Raw genomic sequence first — 18,486 nt, 5'->3', positions numbered from 1 at the left:
TTTTCCCGTAAACTATACATCGTTGTTTTCTCCCTGACCCTTACCCTCACAGGTGAGATTGCAGGTGCAATCAGTCATTAAGCCTCGTTACCGAGGCACATTCCACTGCTTCAGCTCCATCATACGGCAAGAATCGGTGCGTACTTTGAGATGTAGTTGGGGGGGGGGGGGAACCACACACACATACACACACACACACACACACACACACACACACACACACACACACACACACAACCAGCTTTGATGGGATGAGATGCACACGAGGTGCCCAGTATCATGCCATCCGACAAGCGTTTTTGATGTGGCCTGGCCCTGCAGCTTGGTGGGACTTGTTTCCGGAAGAGAAGGCCTGAACTTTGGCGAACTCCCTCTTGCAAAGTTCTACCCATTGAAGACAAGAGAGAGACTGAGTTTTGTGGTGTTGAGGACCATGCCGAACACAACGACTTTGATGGGAGTGAGAACTGAGCTGTGCATGGCAGCTTTGGCGAAGCAGAGGGTCGCGCTGATCAGCATGCATTTGGGATGTGGCCTAGCCTTACGGCTTGTTGAGTTTTGTCGACGCCATCATATTGAGAACAAAAACCTGAGCTTTGGCAACTCTCTTTTTGCCAAGTTACGCTTGCATGACAGTTTCATGGGATTGAGGACCGCACTCAATATGACTGATGGGAATGAGAACAGAGCCCAGTATGGCAGCTTTGGTGGGGAATAGGGCCGCACGGAGAGTGCCCAGAGTTGTGCCGATTGACAGGCATTTGGGAGGCGGCCTGGCACCCTGGCTTTGCCTTGCAGCTTGTTGGGTTCTGCTGACTCTATGCTGTCAAGGAGGGATGAGACGGCAGAAGGTAGAGACCAAGACTGGGCATACCCCAGGGGCCACACAGGGGGTGGGGAGAAGGGGTCATGCTGATTAACACAATTGCCACTTTGGGGACTGAGGAAGACACAGAGTACAGATGGGGAGACTGCTTGATCCATGGGTCATGGTTTCTTGCTGGGTTAAGATTGATGCTTCAGGACCAGGGAAGGCTCTCTTAAACAGAACACGGATAAGGAGACAGCTTGGTCCATCAGTTGTGATTCCTTGCTGGGGTGAAGATTAATGCTTTGCAGGACCAGGGAAGGCTCCGTAAAGCAGGAGAGACTCGCGAATGGAAATGACGACCAGAGGAAGCGGCACGGACACACATACATGAATCGTTATTTACACATATTATACATGATATATATATATATATATATATATATATATATATATATATATATATATATATATATATATATATTGTGTGCATACACATATTTTACGTGGTTAACCTCTGCCATCTTCGAAGATGGATGGAGGTTACTGTTTTCACCCCTTTCTGTTTGTTTGTTTGTTTGTGAACAGTATTACAGAAAAACTCCTCGACGGATTTCGACGAAACTTGGTGGGGGGGGGTTAGGTATGGTCCAAGGATCATGCCATTAAATTTTGGACTTGGTCCCCCCCCACCCCCAAAAAAAAAATTGTTAGAGAAAAAAAATTTTTTTTTTGCATTTCTACATGTTTTAAGTGATTTCCCACCCCCCCCAAATTTTTTTTTTACCCCCCCCCCCAAAAAAATAGAGAATTTTTTTTTGCATTTCTACATGTTTTAAGTGATTTCCAACCCCCCCCCCCAAAAAAAAAAAAATTGTTACCCCCCCAAAAAAAATTGACAATTTTTTTTTTTTTTTGCATTTCTACATGTTTTAAGTGATTTCCACCCCCCCGCCCCCCCAAAAGTTACCCCCACCCAAAAAAAAAAGATTTTTTTGCATTTCTACATGTTTTAAGTGATTTCCACCCCCCCCCAAAAAAAAATTTTTTCGTGAAAATTTTTTTTTTTTTGCATTTCTACATGTTTTAAGCGATTTCCAACCCCCCCCAAAAAATTGTTACCCCCCCCCAAAAAAAAAGAAATTTTTTTTTTGCATTTCTACATGTTTTAAGTGATTTCCAACCCCCCCAAAAAAAAATTTGTTTGAGAAAAAAAAATTTTGCAACTTTTTTTTCAACAAAATTTCGATTTTTTTCTTTTGCATTTTTACATGTTTTAAGTCATTTCCAACCCCCCCCCCCCCCCCACAAAAAAAAAAAAAGATGTTGCAGAAAAGAACTATAACTCTGTCAGCACTGTTGACATATTTAATGAATAAGATATAAGGTTCACTTGAGTGACCCAGCAGTATTGGCGGCGGAGGTTTTTTCCCGAGTGCTCCCCCTCTAGTTTATTATGTATATTACATCCACACATGGTCCCTTTAGGGTGGTGGGCTTGGGGTCCCATGATCCTGAGTTCAAATCCAACTCGGCTGTTGAATTAATACCAGGTGGGGTTGACTCTGCCTGTCATCCTTCCGAGGTCGGAAAAATGAGTGCCATCTTGCTGGTTTCCTGTGTCGGAGTGGCGACCTGTCCAGGATTGTGCCCAATAGCCAAGTAGACTGCTTAGGCAGCACCAATGCTCTGTACAGAGGATGGTCCCAATGGATGTATGTATATGTATGTATCATGTATATATATATATATATATATATATATATATATATATATACATATATATATATATATATATATATATGTATATATATATATATATATATATATATATATATATATATATATATATATATATATATATATATATATATATATATATATATATATATATATATATATATATATATATATATATATATATATATCTATCATGTATATATATATATATATATATATATATATATATATATATACATATATTATTACGAATTTGGAAGCTTACTGCACAAAACAGCCTGGTCCTATAGATCAGTTATATCAGTAAGTACGTGTTTCTTGTTATGGTCCCATCCCTCGTCTAATGGGAATTAATTGTACATGCACTGCGGAGTTATTTTATAGTTAGGATTTTACGTCCCAACCGACGACCCCCAAACTCTCTGCTTTTGGCATTGTCCGCGCTCTTTGCTCGTCAGCGAGTGAGCGCGAGCGCGTGTGTGGGCGGACTTTAACATGGGCATGGCGTCCCTCTTTGGCCAATCGGCAAGGAGCGAGCGTCTTATCTGCCCCGTCCCCCACTCGACACCATCGCCATTATGCACATGGTCGGAGGTGAGGAGGTACGCGGAGCGACAAACGCCTCTGATCGGGACATCACCCAGAAGGGTGGGAGTTGCCCCGCCTACCATGGGCCTGTCCAATGGGAGATGGCCAGGGAATCTCACGATGGTTCTGACCAATCAGGAGGTGAGTGGCCAGGAGAAGAAGCCCCTCCCTCCTAAAGAGGAAGAGTGTGGTTGTCGGGACCAGCGTTGAGAGACAGAGATCGTGGTGTTTGCCAAGCAGCCTGTCATTGTGTGTGAGACATTTCTTGTGGGAAAGGACATTTCAATTCAGACATTTTCAACCTGGCATCCAAAGCCAGTGAGTGGTTGTCAACAAGAGTGCGTTCTGGAGGATCGTGGATCATGGCGATAGCGGTCGACCATCTCATCAAGGGAGACCACCTTGTCTCACCTCCTCTGGGTTTGGCTGCCCTGGTCCGTGCTTTTGGTGACTGGAGCTCCGGGAAGGTGTGGAGGTCGAGCCGCACAAACATGGCCAGGTAGCCAGCACGTTCTCTCCCCTCAGCTCGTCTTCCCTCCGAGCTGAAGGGGGCAATAAAAGACCCGACGGGGTCCATTTCTTTGGGTGTGTGTCTGAGTGTGGGCCCGTCTCTAAGTAGAATTGTTAAGTGCTTTTGTTGTACATTATTTGCATTGCTTAGTCGGATAACTCTGCCCTTACGTGCTACCCTCGTTCCTCAATTATTGTTGTAAATAAATTCCCCTTTTGTTGAATGTACCAGCTCGTCCTTATCCTTTCAACCATTGGTTTGCCACTGTGCGTATTGGGGATGAGGAAAGCCGTTGCCATAGTTGTACATTTGGACCGACGGGCCTCGGTAACCATCCGCTTGGGTTACACACGGTTCGAGCACGGTAATGGCTCGTTCCACTCGAGAACTGCTGAGGGTGTGAATTCCCCAGTAAGCTTTGCCGCGTGGGTACTTAGGTATAATGAAGTTGGCAATTAACCCTACTCAACGCGGTCAAATTATTGGCGATTCATGGTCCTGTAAGGGACCGGTACCTTCGGACTTATCTGAGGGTCACGACCTAAATTCCGGTGTGTTCGGTGGAGCCGACTCGACTGCTCCCCCTAGCTGTCGTGCTCGCCACCGAGACCTGGCCCCACAACAATTGGTTGTCAGGAGTGCGATTCGGCCCCTCCACCTCCACAACAAAATTCCTGGGATTCGGACAAGGGGTGCTGAGCACCCCCCCCCCCACCCCCTGTTCCCTCCAAATTAAGAGCGGTTCAAATTATTCCCGGAACGCAACATGGCGAACCAAGACGGGCTGGACCAGGTGAGTTTAGAGGTAGGGTTAGTGGAACCCATGGTCCAGGACAACACCGTGCAGGACGAAACCACCATGCAGATTGACCATTCCCCACGATCGGAGCCAGAGGTCGTAATGGGCGCAGTGGGGACAGCGGTGCATGAACGCCCCCTCCGTCGAATTCCTCCCAGTCCGCGGCGAATCAGCCTCGTCAGGGCCGTTTGACTGGGGCCCGTTGGGGGAGATATTACAAAGAATGGAAAACAAAATGGACGCGAATGTGCGCAATATGCAACGAACGGATGCAAACATGCAAGGAATGCAAAAAGAAATGAAAGAATGCACGAGCGTTGGAGCGCAAAATGGATGTGAGCGCGCAAAACATGGAAAGCCGCATGGATGCGAACATGCAGGCACTGAGGGGCGATATGCAAACACAGTGGGGTGAGATGCAGAGCATGGGGTTCAGCCTGCAGGTGGGCGTAAGAGGCAAAATGGCGCTTCCACTTGGAATGACCGAATCGAGGACGAGTGTGGAATGTGTCTGGCCCACGATGGAGACAGGTGAGGTCAGGACGACGAGCGACGCCACGACAATAATTGGGGAAACGTGTAGGGTGAGACACGAGGGAACGACGGAAATATTAAAAGAGGTGACGGAGAAATTAACAGACAGAAACAGGAATTAAAAAAAGTAAAAGAGACAACGGAAATGAAAACAGAGACATGGGGATTAGAAGAAGTGGAGGAAAAACTGCAGGAAATTGACGAGCACACACACATAGAGTTAGTGAGGGACAATGGGGTTGAGCTGGTAGAATGTATCGGGACCTGGTGTGACCATCAGGATAGCCTCCCTCAGTAACAGGGGGAGACGGTATGCTCTCTCGAAGTGGACTGCGACCAGGTAGGTCCGATCGGGCTGCATGAGGTTGAGCGGGTGAGTGATGCAAACGGGTTCATGCAGAGTTTGGGGGGAGTAGAGGCTTCGGGATCCCTTGTACGGACTCCAACCCCCCGATGTGATTGTCCTGGAGTGTGTGGTGGAGTGTGTGAGTGGTGAGGGTGTGTTGAAATGTGTGTCAAAAGGTGTGCAGAATGCGAGTGTCATGGCATGTTTGAGTGCATGCGTGGAAATGGACGTCGGATGGATCCAGACGGGAGACATGAGTAGCGAGCCTGGAAGTCCGCAAATGGTTAATTTGGCAATCGCGCCGGGTTCGCGCGACAGCGCGTACGGGGTCAATGGCGCATTTCGCGCACGGCCTGCACGCGCGCGTCTGCGCAATCACGATCCGGCGTGAGAACGTTCCACATTGGATACAAGCCGGCCACGTGGATGGCGAAAATGTAGGTGAGTATTGTTTGAATTTAGAACGGACCGGTCCACATGCGAGCGCGTGTGCGAAGCTCCACGTGCTGCGCGGAGCGGGTTCTCGGGATGATGCGCTCGTGCTGGCCTGCACGGGAAACCGCGCAGGTTCAGTGTGCGAGTGACGTCACCGGGGACCTCGCAGCGCGAGTTACGTGTGAGCGGTGTGCGGTGGCTCGCATGGCGGACCCCTCGGAAACGAGTGCTTGTTGAGATGCGCAGGGCGATGACAAGGCTGCAGGTATCATCCGACAGAAGGGAGAGCGAGCGAGTCGTAGACCGCCACCTTGGCGGTGTTTAAAAAAATAAAAAACCCTCGCTACAAGAAAACTACCCCGCAGGATGTTGTGGACATCCTGCTTGGGCATAGGGGCAATAGTTAGCGGGATGGGTTTAGCTTTGTTTGACCAGCCTCATTGGGGCATGAGCTGTCCTCCATGTGGCCCGTGGACTAGTTAGAGGGAATGTTAGGTTAGATTTAGAATGGGAAATGGATTTTGGGAGACATGGACAGACATGGAATGTGTAGTGGGGACGTAGCCGAGCTACGTAGATTAAATGGAATGTGCATTAAAATAAGAGACGACGAGGGAGCACGAGATAGTTAGGGCAACATAGGTAGAGTGTGGAGTGAATGGAAAAATTAAAAGAAGCAGGTTGAGTGAGTATGGGTCAGCGGGCCCAAGTGTGTGAATGGAGTGAATGTGGAATGCATGGTGCGAATGAATGAGTGGGCGGAGGAGTGACTCCCACCCAAGTGACCTCGTGGTCAGTGTGATGTTAGTTAAATTTACCAAAAGGAAGTCGTTTTGTTGTTGGTGGTGTATGAAGGCAGGAAACCCATTTGGAGGGGTGCAGGAGTCCATGGACCGGCTGGGAGCATGGCTGTTGAAAGGTGAGTATTGAGTAGAGGGCACCCCGGGCACCGGACTAGTCGGCCAGAGTAGGCCAAGGGTCCAAGGGACCGGGATAGTGTAGTGGGCATGGGCGACCCACGGAAGGGACCCGGAGCACCAAAATGCCACGTGAGCATCGGAGGGGGGCAACCCCCCGCATTCATAGGGAGCTGGCAGGCTCGGAGACAGCCTCAGGGCCCGGGGGTGCCATAGTTAGAGTCTGGCAGGAGGAAAATCCCTGCCAAGTGAGCCACGCTGCCCAGCCATGAAATTGTGCAAGGGCACGAGTGAAAATATGTGGGCAGGGCCCAAATTAATAACGGACACCAACACAGGCGACGGGAATCATGGTTGTTAGAACCTATAGTTCAAAGAGCCAGGCGTATGGAAAAGCTCCGGGGTAGTTTAAAGTTAATAAATGCAAGGATAGTTAGGAAATGTACCCCTTTGCACCTTCCATCCCTTCGCTCTCCGGAGGCCGCTGGACCCACCTTGCTAAGATGGCTGAATTATGTTGGAGGCTATTCTGAGGCTTCGTTGGGCCTCGAGATAAGACGCTAGTCTCTCCCTATTCTCTTCCAGAGAGGGAACGTAGGGTTGGGAGTAGGCTAGGTGGACATGATAGGCTAGCCTGACAAAGATAATAAAGTGGGTTAGGGAGACAATTATAAAAGGGAAATAATAAAAATAAAGAGGGGCTAAATTTTGTTGTTTTCTAGTTGCAAACTAAGGGAGTGGGTATGGACAGAGACAGGCAAAGGTGATAGGTTGGGGGGAGACGGTAGGTTAGGTCTGAGCCTGCCTTCGGAGCAGCCGGCACCACTGCACTCCCTCCACAGACCCTCACGGACCATACCCGAAGCCGGCCAGCTTCATATGCCGGCCTGTGTTGTACATCGCCTGGTCCGCATTGCCTTGCCTTGCCATGCCTGATTTGCCTGCCTTTGCCATAACCCCATGCCTGCTACCCTTTTTGCATTGCCTCTGTGTTCACCATCCATCCATGTATGCCAGGACCATCGCCAGTGTTTTGCCAAGACTGCCCTGCAGGCAGCCGTACACGGGGATTGCATTTGAGCAGCCCGTGCGTTCATTTGTTCTTGCATCCATTTCCATTTCCATGAGTCAGAGGCTGCATTGAGCAGCCTGGCCACCTCTTCTGCATAAAGGCCACTTCAAATGGCCTGTGGGACAGTGCTTGGCCTGCCATGTTAGGGTGAGTTGCCTCCAGCAGCTGAAGACTGAAAAAAAAGAAGGTTCAGTGACAAAAGAGGGACCTTTTGAGCAGGCCCTGAAGACGTCTGACCTTCCAGCTGCTGAGCACTCACCCACACAAACTGTTAACATTGATGTGTCTTTATCTCACAGATGACAGGTCCTGGGCCATGGTTAGTGTAAATAATAGTTAAGATTGTAAATAAGTTTAACCCACCTGTGTGTCTGACTTCGCGCCGGCAATGGAGTTGTCATCTGTATGAGTCTGAAAGTTAGTTATGCAGCGCACTAGGTTATTTATTTTTGGGACACGTATAAAAAATGTCGCACTCAGAGAACCGCAGGTAAAATCGTACGAGGGGAAAACTTACACATGCTGGTCACACGCAAATTTGACGACTCGGGATGAGTCTGTAAAAAGGGGAGGGGGTAGTGTTATGAATTTGAAAGCTTACTGCACACAACTTACCGAGACTTACTTGCTAAGACTTACTTACGAGACTGCTTACTTCCCGAGACCCGGCCCCTCAACCATATATGTATATACGTGTATTTGTATATATTTATATATATATATATATATATATATATATATATATATATATATATATATATATATATATATAAATTGTTAGGGATTCAACGGTGGCGGGGCTCTGACGAGTGATGTCAATCACTGTCCGCAACCAGTTTGGGTTTTCACACCCAACTCTCGACAGCCAAATGTTACAGATTCGGTGCCACCCTAACCACCGCCGTCTCCGGGGTTATAACGCCGGCTGGTTCAGCACAGGCCTCAGGTCACGCCTCTCGAATCGCGATACCAACGTACCCCTGGACCTTACCAGTTGGGGAAATAGACCCCGGTTACAGACTGGTTTTGTCAGAGATCGAGCGAATTCTGCCAGTCTGTAACCATTTGGGTTTTTATATCCAAATCGAGCGGATCATTCCTCAGCGCGGCACAAATTAATTAAAAGCGGCAACTTCATACGAATCAGCCAGATTTATTGGGGACACATCGGGGAACACGACACAAGCAAAGAATTCACGACAATGTTATAATTAATCTATAACCCGTCCTTAACTCTGGAGCTACGGATTACGGGTTTCGAAGTGGACCCTAACGAGATAAACCTTAAACAACATGCAGACAAAACATGGACAGCATGCAGACAAGACACAGAGTACTTGGTGATGTTTCATGGACGAGAGGAAAGTGTCAAAGCACGAATGTGGCTCGTGACAAGCCGATTCCATAGGATTCGAGACGGATGTCACGGATTCGAGCACCCAAGCTCGAACACGCCGCGTGGCAAAATGGCGCTCGTCCATGTGTCGCAGCCCTCACGCACGCAGCTTCGGCGCGTTCAGTCCCCGCAACGTCGACTGCACCATAGCGAAAGATCCATGGTGGTATGCTCCAGCTGGCTTTTCACAAAGTCCAGCATACAAGTCCAGGCCTGGCCTATTCACCAGATAAGGCCAAATTGAGGTGTTGGGCTCTGCAGGCGGATCGACAAACGTGTCGAGGACCTCCTCATAAGAGTCGATCGCCGACTCGACGTGCAGGCAGCCTCTCCGACTGCCAAAATGGCAGACTCGGCGCACAGGCAGTTTCTCTTACTGCCAAATGGCAGACTCGGCACACTCAGGTTCACCACCGCCTTCCCGAAGCTCACCCGCCTCAAAGCCCACTGCAGTTTCACTTCCTCTTTCTCGGCGCTCGTCGCCTCCCAGCAGGCACATAACGTTGTTGCAACGTTGTTTGCCGGTTCTATCCTGACATCAGAATTGGGTCAGTGGGAAGTTGTTTTTGCAACACCTATGACGTCAGATTTGAACATTGTGACAACGTTGAAATCTGACGTTGTTGCAGCGTCGTGTTCTGGTTCTATCCTGACGTCAGAATTGGGTCAGTGGGAAGTTGTTTTTGCAACACCCATGACGTCAGATTTCAACGTTGTCACTACAATGAAGCATGACGTTATTTTTCAACTTTATCACAACGTTCATAAAATGGAGTTTTTGTTTTTACCCTTTTCTTTGCACGCCAAAGAAACGAACATTGCAGTGCATGACTCCCTTCAGCTTCCAGCTTGATGGAGCCCTCGACCCGTAGGTCTGGGGTCAGCGGAGCACCGCTGTTCCACCGGTGCCATTATCAAAACATTGAAGTTGTATTGCAACATCATTATACGTTGCACACAGTAACACATAATGACCACAACTTGAAAACAACTGTAATTCATAATCATTTATTATCACGTATCGTGCAGAGCATGATTGCGGCAAAAATATACAAGCGGTATTAACAAAAATAATATCTTCATTCGTACCAAAAAAGCACACTCAAATACAAACGTACAATAAATAAAAGTAGATAACATTGCAATTGAGAAACATATACTAAAAATGGGGAATAAAAATAAATACCACATAGGTAAAAGTCGTAAATACCTTTTTGACAAATTCACTTTGTGCAATGCACAGTTAAAAATTCAAATTCAGAAAGTTTTGCTCCAGAGAGGAACTGTGGAGCTTCTCTCTCAAATATAATTGACTGCACAAAGGCACCTTTAAGTACAATAACATCATCATGCAGTGTTAGTAAAACTCAAGCCTGGTGTTGGCTTAGTGGTTAGGGTGGTGGCTTGGAATCCTAGGGTCCTGAGTTCAAGCCCTGTAGGCTGCTGAATTAAAACACACCAGGAGGTTGACTCAGCCTGTCATCCTTCCGAGGTCGGCAAAATGAGTACCAGTGTACTGGTAAGGGGGACACTGCATCAGTGGTATAGTCACGTCGCAACCAAGAAAGAGAGAAAGAGAGAAAGAGAGAGATATGATAATTCTATGCTTGCATATATTATGGGCATTAGGAGCATAAAAGGTATTGACCGATAACTTGCATTTATATAAAATGTAATTAAGTTTTAGCGACTGATGACATACTACCCATTGTTACAAGATTCATAATTAAGCAACCGCAGATAATAATTATGAGAAGACGAAGAACCACATATAAATTTTGCTATACGACATAATAGTTGACATTCAATAGGTAGAAATTCAGCAATCACTGGTAAAAGAGTACAATATGGGTCCGACTTGGGAAGTCAAACACCTTTCTGATAGAATTTCTCCATGATATATATATATATATATATATATATATATATATATATATATATTTTTTTTTTTTTTTAGAAATATTTTTACTTGTTATGTCCCACAGCAGGCATGAATAGAATGAGGTGCAAAAAGACTTAAACAGATGATACTTGACATGATATGAACAGTGCATAAAATTATATAAAACTGAATTACAATCAGGCACATCAATGAGACCAAATATATATCTATGTGTGTATTCATCTATCTATAATTCAAGCTGTGTGTGTGTGTGTGTGTGTGTGTGTGTGTGTGTGTGTGTGTGTGTGTGTGTGTGTGTGTGTGTGTGTGTGTGTGTGTGTGTGTGTGACCACTGTTTCTCGGCAACCACTGGTCCGATGTAATTGAAACTTGCCAGATATATTGCTGGGGACCTGAGTATGTGCCTTTTCAAGGTTTTATATTGTTGTGGTTTTGCCGGCGTGTCGCCACGAGCACGACCCTCGATGGAGCAGTGGGGCCGTCTCGGCTTGATCGCCCAGAATTATAGATCGCTGGTCCGGAGAAGTCTGAGGTCGGCAGGTCCTGGTTATTTTCGACCGAAATACGCCAATGGGGAGACCACGTGGGGTAGGATCGATTGCCAACTTCAATTTACCTAAGTACCCACGTGATCCAGCTACCAGGGTATTTCACCCTCGATGGAACTCGTACGGAAGCGAGCCGCTTAAGCGAGCCCGTTCCGTGTGCGATGCCGAGCGGTTTTATAATCGCCGAATTCCGCCGGCCCGATTATCCTGTTACTCCATTATAGCGGCAATAACTGCTCACTTTCCCACACGCACGACACACCCAGTCAATGGAGAAATGGCACGACGAGCTGAGTACATTCAAACAATTGGGTATTTATTTACCAATGATGGGGGACGAGGGGAGCACGCAAGAGAAGATTTATACCAAATATCAGGCAATGCACGTATGTACAGGCAAAACACTTATACAATTCACTACTTGTCAGACTGGCGCCACAAACAGACACATGCACACCCAGACAGAAGTGGACCTCAACGGCCTTTATTGCGACTCTCCAGCCGAGGTGGACAGACCGGCTGTGAGCCAGGCGTGGCTGGCTACCTGGCCACGAGCACGCGGCTGGATGTCCTCTGGTCTTGGGACTGGTGTCGCCGTACCAGCCAGGCGGAAGGTGACGACACGAAGCTCTGGAGCCAGGACGAGGTCGTTGCAGGAGAAGCCAAGGTGATGACCCGGGCAGAGAAGAAGTGGGAGAAGAGAAGCAGGAAAGAACCAGAACAACTCCAAGAGAGCCGACCCCGATAATCTCCTCAGGACACACCTTATATCAGCCCCCTCCCACTCAACGAACGCTTCTCTCTTCTCCACTTGCCCTCCCATTGGACGGGAGGCCCCATGTGACTCCTCGTCCGCTCCCGATTGGACAGGCGTGCGGTGGGCGGGGAACTCCATCCCTTGGGCAGAGTCTACAGTGGGGGGCGTTTGTGGCTCCGCCTACGGCTTCACCTCAGACCGCGTGTTTAATGGCGACGGTGCTGGGTCGGAGGCGGAGCGTGGAAGACGCCGGCTCCCCGCCGAGGGACGGCATGTCTGTGTTCGACTCCACCCACGTGCGCACCTGAAGAACGTAGCAGCGACAGTTCCATGTTGAACATTCCAGTTCCAGAATGGTGCCGTTGTGGCATTGTGGAAACTCTAATACAATCGTAGCGCATTCACATTTGATTTACCCATTAGACCAGGGACGGGAGCTATCTATACAACATATACTTACCGATATAACTAATCTATAGGAACCTGAATGTTGAGTGCGATAGCTTTCCAAATCCGCAACAATATTAATCGGATAAGTGCTTCCCAAGTTATGGCCATTTATTTACCAACCAATGACAGGACACGTTGCGTAGGCATGGCCGATGGGGAAGAGAACCTCAGCCGCGTTCTCCATTACGGGTTACAACGTACGGACTTCCGGATAGTGATGACTTCGTGTATTCTAATAATTTCTCGATTTCTTATGCGCATTTATAGATAAACACAATGCCTCAAGTTATGATCATTTTCATATTAGACGGTGCATACATTTCGGTAACATCAGAGTGAGTTGGTATGCTCCGAACCAAGAAGTAAATTTTAAACACGCGATAACTTACAATCGAAAATAAGAAAGTAGGAGACAAAATTTAAACAACGGGTGTTTTTTTTTTGTACCTTTTAGATGTTTTTTGTTGCTGTTTTGGTACTTTTTCCCCCCAGAAAATGGCGTCACACTGCAGAGGGCACGCACGTACGGGCACGCACATACGGCCACGCACGTAGGAACGGGTACGCGAGAGCGAAGGAACGGCCTGTGTGGTTGTTGTTTGTGGCTCGCGGTTTGAAAGTTGTTTTTTTTTTTTTTGCACGTACGGCCACGCACATACGTGCACGCACTAGTACAAACAAAAAATATAAATCTAACATCATTAAGTATGAAAACATAAGTTTGAATGCATCTCACAAATAGTTCCAAAGCAAAAAAAATTTAATTTGTTGGGTGTTTTCAATCTCAATTTCACAAGAAAATAAAATAACTTCATTATGCATAAAAGTACATGTAAATATTTTCACAACGTAAACTTAGGCTGGGTTTCCAACATACAACATTACAATTAACTGTGCTGCAAATTCTTAATAATCAAGGACGTGGACGGCTGGCACAGCGTGTTACTGTTACTCGTTATTATTACACTAGTACGTGCCCATACGTGTGTGCCCGTATGTGCGTGGCCGTACGTGCAAAAAAAAAAAAACCTTTCAAACAACCACACAAGCCGTTCCTTCGCTCTCGTAAATGACAGCTGGATTGGGGCATTGTGTTTATCTATGAATGCGCATAAGAAATCGAGAAATTATTAGAATACACGAAGTCATCACTATCCGGAAGTCCGTACGTTGTAACCCGTAATGGGGAACGTGGCTGAGGATCTCTTTCCCATCGGCCACGCCTACGCAGTTGTTTGGTAAATAAATGGCCATAACTTGAGAAGCACTTGTCCGATTAATATCAAACCTTGAAAAGGTACACACTCAGGTCCCCAGCAATATACCTGGCAAGTTTCAATTAGATCGGATTAGATTGTTGAGAAACAGCGGTCACAGGCACACAGGCATACGCACACACTCACGCACACACACACACACACACACACACACACACACACACACACACACACACACACACACACACACACACACACACACACACACACACACACACACACACACACACACACACACACACACACACACACACACACACACACACACACACACACACACACACACACACACACACACACACACTGCTGGAATTATAGATAGATGAGGGCTTGTTCCTGCCCACACCTCCACGCCGATTAGGGGCATATTTCAAATGTTGTGATATGGCAGTGTCCACAGCCGCTTCCTTTGTTGTTGGCTGACTGGCCATGGTACTGTCTGAAAAATAATAAGAATTTCCACTTCGTATATATTGGGCTTTATGATCATCAAACAAGACTTTCAATGTGAATTACGCTCAAGTCATGCACATTATAAACTGTCATTTAGCAGAATTCATTTCCTCTGACAACTTTATAAAAATTCAGGTTCCGGAAAGGGCTCTTCCCATTCTTTCCACACAAATTGTATGTGGACATTACAGCATTGGGCATCACCCTTATTTTAGAAAATAAAAACAAGTTAGTACACCAGTGTTCAAAGCAGCTTGTAACAAATTTTAAGTTCCACTGCCCTTAAAAAGCCTCAATTAATATTATTCTTTATAATATAAAGTTATTTTCATGTCTTTTGATAACCATTTTAGCAAAGGAAAACAATTGTGCACCGAAAAACTCGAACAACTCCCCAAGTGACAAACTACCGCAATGAAGGCTTCATTGTTGCAAGCGGCAGTTTGGCAGCGGCCAAAGGGTTAATATTTTTTATGACAAAACTTCACATTTTTCGGCGAACAATAACTGACAATTGTTTTCCTTTTGCCTTTGCTTAGGCCTAACTCGTTAAAAGAGGACATAACAAAATAATATATTATAAAAAAATAATATTAATTGAGGCTTTTTTAAGGGTAGTGGAACTTAAAATTTGTTACATTGCAGAACAATGCAGTAATTCGTCGGACCCAAATGGCCGAAGTATTATCCACACCAGAAAAAATATTTTAAAAGGTTCTGAACCAATTAAACTTGTCCAAAGTAATTTTTGCAGAGTTGTTCTTTTTTCCACAGACCGGTGTTTTTTTCACCAGGCCCGTGGAAAAATGAATTGATAATTATTTACGTTCGATTTCTCCACACGATCAGGGCCATGTCAGCGACAGCTAAACGTGATAAACGAATGATGAAATCGGGTGTTAGAGGATTCGATCGTTAGATGCACGTTCGAGTCCAACGCGTAAACCATGATCGAGTGCCCCGAAGGGCCCGGGAGAGTTTCCATTGAATGTAACTATATATAGATTGCAGCACACCAGTAACAGGAACACATCATGGATTCTGTGATCTTAAAAACGTCCAAAAACAAAAGCTAAGACACATAAAATCAATTTATAATATTATACTTACCAAAAATGATCACGGCGGAAGATAATTTTAACTAAAAAAGCTAAAGTCTTCTGCAGATTAAAGCGGATTGTCTCTGCCACACTCAGAAACAGCTGAAAGTTTACAAGTTTAATCAAACTTTACAAATGGCGGCTCGTGATGCGGAAATAAGAATTAGCCAATCAGATGTCTCCTCCAGTGAAAGGCAAACACAATCACACGTCACGAGGTGGAAAATCGTTCACCCTATAAACACGAGGCAGAAAAAGCAGTTTCAGATAATCGCGCTGCGGCTGTACCGTCGTGATGTGGTTGTACAACCAAGTGGCCTATTCCCGATGTCGTGAATCTTTCATACTGACGTCGTGTGTCTGCTGGGCTCTCTGTTTCACTTACTCTTTCTCGGCGCTCGTCGCCTCTCTGTTACACTTTCCGCCGATTGCAGACAGACCTCGGTGCTCTCAGTTCCACCTTCTGCCAATCGCAGACTTACCCCGGTGCTCTCAGTTCTACCTTCTCTTCCCGGCACACGCTCGCCTCCCTGTTTCACTTCCTCTTTTTCGGTGCTCGTCGCCTCTGTTTCACGTTCTTCTCTAGGCCACTCCCCCTCAGAGCACTGGGCTCCCCCTCAGAGCGCTATTGTCCGGAGAGAGGAAGGAAGAAGAAGAACCTCTCAGTTCACCACCAATGTACGAACAATGAACAATGAACACCTGACACACATGTAACGTCCAATTACCGAACAACCTGGCAAAACATACATTTAATGGGGCATCTGGGCTAATCCTATATTTAATAACACACGAAGGGCCATTTCCGCAACACTATATCTATATATATATATATATATATATATATATATATATATATATCTATATATATATATATATATATATATATATATATATATATATATAGTGACGTCCACGGGACTTGAACAGTCCCGCCAACGTAGAATGAGCCGAAACGATGGAGGCAGTTTGTTTATTTATAACCCAAACATGGCGGTTCTAATCGCTCTACCGCAAACGGGATGAGGAAGGTGGCACGAATCGCTTTTCACTGAGTTGATGATGTTTATTTGTTTTTATTATTAACCAGAAATAACAAGACTCGGCAAGAGAAGGGATCCGGGGAGATTCGACGTGATGGTGTGGGATCGGGCGTGGGGAAAACACAGACAATTCCAATGAATATACAATTCTCAAACCCTCTAAGGCGCCAAGTACACACACACACACACACACACACACACACACACACACACACACACACACACACACACACACACATACACACACACACACACACACACACACACACACACACACACACACACACACACACACACACACAGTAGCTACTTCTGGTGGTCAGGCTGGACCGTGGTGTGGACGCAACTGTCCCTGGATCAGCGTCGGACGAGCTGGCCTTGCTCTCGTCAGGGGGGGGGGAGGAGAAACCGTGGTGCTGTCGACCTCCTGGTCCTGGCCCAAGTCCGCTCACAGCCACCAGGGAACCAGTTCTGGCGCCAAATTGCGAGCAGGAGAGGGAGGCAGGTCCGCCCGCCGTTCGACCCCGTACTGCGAGTCAGCAGAACCCCAGAGCCAACCAAGGTGAGGCACGAGGCTCAGCAAGGCTCCAAGACACGATGAAGAACACGATCGGATCAGCACAACAACAAGTATGCTTTCCGCGCAACCGCCTCCACACCAAAAAAACACGATCTTTTTGTCCCGATCTTCTTCCTCTTCCTTTTCGACCCCGAACAGAACCTTTTTATCCTTCCGTCCTCGTCACTTCCAATCGAGCCGTTTATTGGCCCACCGCCGTCGCCTTCCGCCAATCGTGATCACGGGGCAGAGCCATCCGCAGCACTGTCCTGTGACGTCACGGCCAGCCTCCAGAGAATACCAAAAGGGGTTTACGCAGACACACCCACCCTATCCCGTGTCCCCATCTAATTACGTGACAATTATCATTTCCCCCTTGAAGAAATGAACATTCACTAGACAACTCATCACCACTGAATTGCCACTTATTACATCGAGATCCTGGTAAACTCGAACAGCATGGCATACCTAATCAAACATCCTAATTACCCTTTGAATGCATACCCCCCCCCCTCAAACGTAACACTGCCCCCTGCTCTGGTACCGCAGCTCCTGCAAGGTATATCACAGGCGCTACCGTACCAGCCTTAACACTTACTGACTCACACCTAATTAACCTAACGAAATAAAGTAGGAGGGGCAATGGGCAGCGAGTCGCAGCTAACTTACCTATCCTGCTTAATGTACTACCCCCTTATGGCCTTATCCTCGCCGAAACAATCATTCGTTTTTTTTTTTTTTGTTTGTTTTTATCACATGATAGCACTGAGCGAAGTTGCACTCCATCTTCTGGATCATCGCTCTTGCCCAGCACTCTTCCAGTGATCTGGGGAGGGGAAACAAAAGGTTCCACAAAAACACAACACTTATATTTTACATTCCTACTCTAAGCCTTAACGACACTATTCACAGGATATTTACACTTGACCGCCTCCCCCAGTGGATGCTAATAGACCCAGCGTTACCTGGGGAGCCAATTTTCAAATTTGCTTGCCCCAAAATTATGCGGACATCATGCCCTTGCTGCACCTGTCAAGTTGTGCGGGATCGAGTGGGACTCATACATCTTCACAACACTCACACCATGGTCATCATCACATTTCTAGGTCATGGTCCTCATTTTAATCATGCAGGCTGAATCCCGTCGTGGCCGTGGGGTGGGTTACCACAAGATGATGGGGGCATCTCAGGTGCAACCATGCCCACAGGTAAGCTTTAGTCCAACCCGGACGTTTCTCCGCCCCGCTCCC

General features: G+C 46.7%; 1 protein-coding gene across 6 annotated transcripts in view; it reads left to right on the top strand.

Annotated features, from left to right (window-relative positions):
- The window catches only part of SLC25A29 (solute carrier family 25 member 29), a 79,978-nt gene that overhangs the window by 18,916 nt on the left and 42,576 nt on the right, over positions 1–18,486 (top strand). For 3 of the 6 annotated variants that reach the window (XR_015060030.1, XR_015060031.1, XM_085888151.1), the window contains exon 3: positions 53–136. The exons of 1 other annotated variant lie outside the window; for it this stretch is intronic. Coding sequence is in view for 3 of the 5 variants with exons in the window: in XM_085888151.1 (XP_085744277.1) it covers positions 53–136 (84 nt within the window). In the remaining 2 variants the exon portion in view is untranslated. 2 more of the 6 variants (XM_085888155.1, XM_085888150.1) reach the window with 2 other exon arrangements.

Source organism: Eptatretus burgeri, chromosome 7 (assembly GCF_056783735.1).
Source record: "Eptatretus burgeri isolate ZD-2024b chromosome 7, Ebu_testis_v1, whole genome shotgun sequence".
Classification (NCBI taxonomy): domain Eukaryota; kingdom Metazoa; phylum Chordata; class Myxini; order Myxiniformes; family Myxinidae; genus Eptatretus; species Eptatretus burgeri.
This window is presented reverse-complemented; position numbering and strand designations above follow the sequence as displayed.